Here is a 4,242-nt window from a genome sequence, read left to right on the forward strand (position 1 = left end):
TTTTCACTTTTTGTGCTTGTCATAGCAGAAACAGCACATGTGTAACTAATGCCATTAATAATGACATAATGATAGTGATCAAGACTTTTTGATGCAGTGCCAGGGCCCGGGAAGTGGCACACCTGAAGGGAATGCAATGGAGTCCTTCTTACTACTGTTTTCAAATACACAACATTTGCACTGTAATGGGGTCTGTGTTCTCACTCCATACAGCAGGCAACCTGAAAATTCAGAAACACTGTAAAGTGAACCTTTTATAATATTAACTTACTAGGCCCTCTTTATTAGATACACATATGAAGAAGAAAAAAATCAATTTCCATGGGAAACACCCTGGCAGCACTTTCTTCTCCCTGAAGCCCAGTTTATTGTCTGAGCACAGCAACTATAATCATCAGATTACTTTCTCTGGCACGTTAGCTTGAGCTGACAATATCCAGCAAAATGAAATGAGCACAGCTACCTCCTTAGGGCTATTTGAGGTTCTGCACATGTCCATGTGAAGACAACAGAACAAGTGGTGGTCAGGAGGAAATACTGCAGGAAGGGTGACCGTAAAAAACAACAACAATTCAGCCATTTAGGTGTTATCTTTCTTTCCTGGAACCCCGGGGAGTTGTTTTTGCATCAATGCCCATTGGAAACATACGCCACAACATATGTTGAAGCTTGAAAACATAGGGCGGGGGTGTTTCGATTGACCCAGCCAGCCTCACTTTAAATGCCCTCTGCTGCTAAGCTCAGTCTATATTGGTTTAATGTTCGACAGTTTTTCTTGTCTGAGACTTTTGTGAGCAGAGGTGAATGTGTAGTGCTTGCCTACACTGTACACTGGTCATGACTGATTGTTCACTTCTATTGCTTTCTGTAGGATAGGCTTAAATGCTTCATAAACTCCATCCTTTCATTTTGGAGCTTGCACTATCCAAACCACAAGTGGCTAAACTTACACTTTTGATTCAGCATGATATATTGTCATTGTGTTTAAGTTGGAATGCATGTATTGCACCACATACCACAACAACATACAAATCACAGAACATATAGGAGACTATTTCTTCAAAACAGTAGAAGACTGCCTATGTGGCTACTCTCAAAATTAAATTAGCACTCTACCATATCCTGTGATAATAAACAGTAGTCTATAGGCCTTGTTCCACTGTAGGACTAACTCTACTGTTGTCTCTGGCTCCCTCAGGTGTACTCTGTGGACAATGAGGAGAAGACAGGTGCTTTTCTAGAGTTTGTGGTGCCCAGGGACCTGGCTGATGGCTTCGTTAACAACAAGAGGGAGTGCTACAAGTTCAGGTAAAATGTCAGGTAGCCAATTTGCTTAATTTCCTAATCAGCCAACTCATTGTTTAATTCAACCGGTGGGGTCTTTGAAGTCCACCATAATAATTTACATCTCATATAGCCCGTGAAAGCTTGTATATTTGGTGTTCTAAATAACCTTAGAAGGGGTCTCTTTTGTGAGACCAATCTCTGATCTGTTTGTATATAGAAAAAAGATTAATAAGATATATAAATGCATGCAGTCTACATGTAGTGTATTTTAATGTATAATTAGCTACTATCTTGCAGAAGTGGGTGCATCAAAACAATGATGATCTGTTGTGCTAAAATTGGGAAAAGCAAGAAACCAACCACTTCAGCTCCTGATTTCAATCATGCTTAAGAGTGTCAATGAATGAAGGCATAAAGATAACATTCAACATAGAGGAAGGTGTGCTGTCCATGCTCTCAAGATTGCATAAAATTTTTTTTTACATGAATAATTCATCCACCAGTTCTGTCACTGCAGAGCCACAACATCTGTTTAACGCTGATGGTGAAAGCTGCAGCCTTATATACCCTCTGGGCAGGGCCCATGCCATGCTTCCAAGCCCTAAATTCACAGTTAGGGAGTCAGACAGCAGCGGACACAAGCCTTTGAAAACCACAGTCTTAAATTAGCCTGCGGAGGTTCCCTTGTGCCCTTATAGAAATACAATTTCCACATTTAACAGCCCTTCCTGGGCGGATTCCTCTCACAATGCTCTCATCTATCTGTGGGATAAAACATGAGGGGTTGAGACTGCTTTAGAAAACAGAATGACTAAACTCCTCCTCATCCACTTGGGCAATTAAATTGACTGTTTTTGTGCTTATTCAGTACTGCTGTGGGTAACCTTGTTTAACCTTGGACATTTAAGTTGTTTTTTTTTTTTACTGTATGTTATGGTAGTAAATTAAATATTGTCTTTGTTCTTCTCACTTTTGTCCAGGTTCCAAAAGGTCTTTGATCACACAGTCAAACAAGACGAGATATTTGAAAACATTGCCAAACCAGTTGCAGACAGGTAAAATCTTACTGACACTGTACTATTCAATGCAGGGTGTCTGTGATTCTTATCGTGCTTTACACACTTAAACCACTACGCGAACTGAGCTAGTGGGTAAGATGGCACACTCACCATCATTCACCACCATCATCAGAACATTTTCAAGCCGTAACACAGAGCTATACCTGCTCTAAGATGAAGCTTTATAATTGGATATCTGCAGAAATTTCAATGTCATGCATCCCTACCAGATTTATATAAATTATTATTTCATTTAATTTATTATTATGACTATTCTGATTCGGTTTAATAAAAAAGCAGTCGTTAGTAATAGATGCTATGCATTTTTCCATCTCCCAGTCAGCAGAATTGTGCCTCAGTTATAAAATTCAGTTCCTATGCTTCTTTACCTCTCAGACACCTCTACACACAAGGAAAATCGTAGTGTCTGTCAGAGCTTCACCCCTTGCCTAGACTTGATCTAAATCAGGACTGATTCCAAAAGAGAAAAAGCCAAGAGGAGAGAGAATTTACTTGGAATTTCCTGTGATCAAATGTTGGTTGTGCTGTTGTTATGTGAACACGGTTCTTCCTCTCCTTCCTCAACATTCCACCCCAGTCTTCTTAGTCACAATAGGGGCTATTTGTAGAATCCCACAAGTGCTTTGCATTATCTTTGCAATTAGAAGACATATAAACAAATTCTGAGACGTCTGGATTGGCTGACTAAGGCCTTGGATGTGTTTGACCTGACTCACACGGGTTCACTAACTTGGGTATGAAGTTGCCCTCCACAGCAAGCCTTTTAACTGTTCCCCCTTTGTTGTGGCAGATGGTGAACATCAGGCTAAAAATGTCTTTCACCACCAGGCTGATATGTCTTAACGTATCAATTTGAGCTTGGTGTCTTTTAGTTTTTGATATGACAATGATGTCTGCAGCCTAGAGGACACTAGTCATCGTGTCTCGCCATGACCAGTCTGTCTCCCCAATCAGATGTTTATTGGTCTGACTTTGAGTTTCTTGCCCCCCCCCGTGCAGGATGCCCGTTTTTTTCACTATATTATGAAATCTACAAACCTACTAAATCTACAAAATCTACTTAACTTTTTAAATTCAGTCTCACCACAGTGGCTAAAATACAAGAGTAAACGGAGTGAAGAATTCTGCCCCTTTTCATACTGGAATAAGTTGCCTTCAAACACATTCTCAAGACGTAGGCCCCATACCTTTCCTACAGAGTTTAGTGAAAGATTTTTAAAGGCACTCTAGCCGGGATTGACCTAGAGTAAGCTATGTGAAACCCAGTTGGTGTGCTGATAACTGTTAAGCTTATGTCGATATTGACATGGTCCCAGTTACAGAAGCACGTCTGGTCACAGTAATCACAAACAGAATCAAATTTGGATTGACAGAACTTTTTTCCTAAAGTCCCAGTAGTCAGGAGACGTTTTTTTCAGGTTTAGTCAGGGGTCACATACAATCGCAGCCGTTTTGCTGTCATTGCACTAAAACTCAGTTTCATGCACGTAGGCGCCTATCCTCTCAAATACCAATAACTGTCAGGTCGTTGTTTTGGTTGGTACTCTGTCACACTTGGCGCACCTCAAGTTTAACCAAAAGCTCTAACTCGTTTACTTGCACACTAGTCTCTGTCTCTGCTGTGGTGTAACTGAAACCAGTCATTTCAACCCCAACACAGTAGTTTAAAAACAAACCAGCATTAACAGCTCCACGAGAGGAAGAGCCAATGGAATGATGGTGGGCTGGCAAGGCAAACTATCTATCTGCATTATAATCCCATTTCATAAGGCTGAAACCTGCAGCCCAAGTTCAAAGACGAATGGAGGTATGTTAAGTTTTATCCTTATTCTGGTTACCTTAATAGACTGAATATACTGTTTCTTATAAAAAGAAC

At 40.4% G+C, this 4,242-nt stretch overlaps 1 protein-coding gene across 2 annotated transcripts in view; it reads left to right on the forward strand.

Annotated features, from left to right (window-relative positions):
• kif6 (kinesin family member 6) overlaps window positions 1–4,242 on the forward strand; it is a 60,163-nt gene that overhangs the window by 1,602 nt on the left and 54,319 nt on the right. For both annotated transcript variants that reach the window (XM_046063347.1, XM_046063346.1), the window contains exons 2-3: window positions 1,199–1,308; window positions 2,268–2,342. In XM_046063347.1, coding sequence (XP_045919303.1) covers window positions 1,199–1,308; window positions 2,268–2,342 — 185 coding nt within the window. The remainder of the gene's footprint in view (window positions 1–1,198; window positions 1,309–2,267; window positions 2,343–4,242) is intronic.

This window comes from Micropterus dolomieu, linkage group LG11, assembly GCF_021292245.1.
Source record: "Micropterus dolomieu isolate WLL.071019.BEF.003 ecotype Adirondacks linkage group LG11, ASM2129224v1, whole genome shotgun sequence".
In the NCBI taxonomy this organism is placed as follows: domain Eukaryota; kingdom Metazoa; phylum Chordata; class Actinopteri; order Centrarchiformes; family Centrarchidae; genus Micropterus; species Micropterus dolomieu.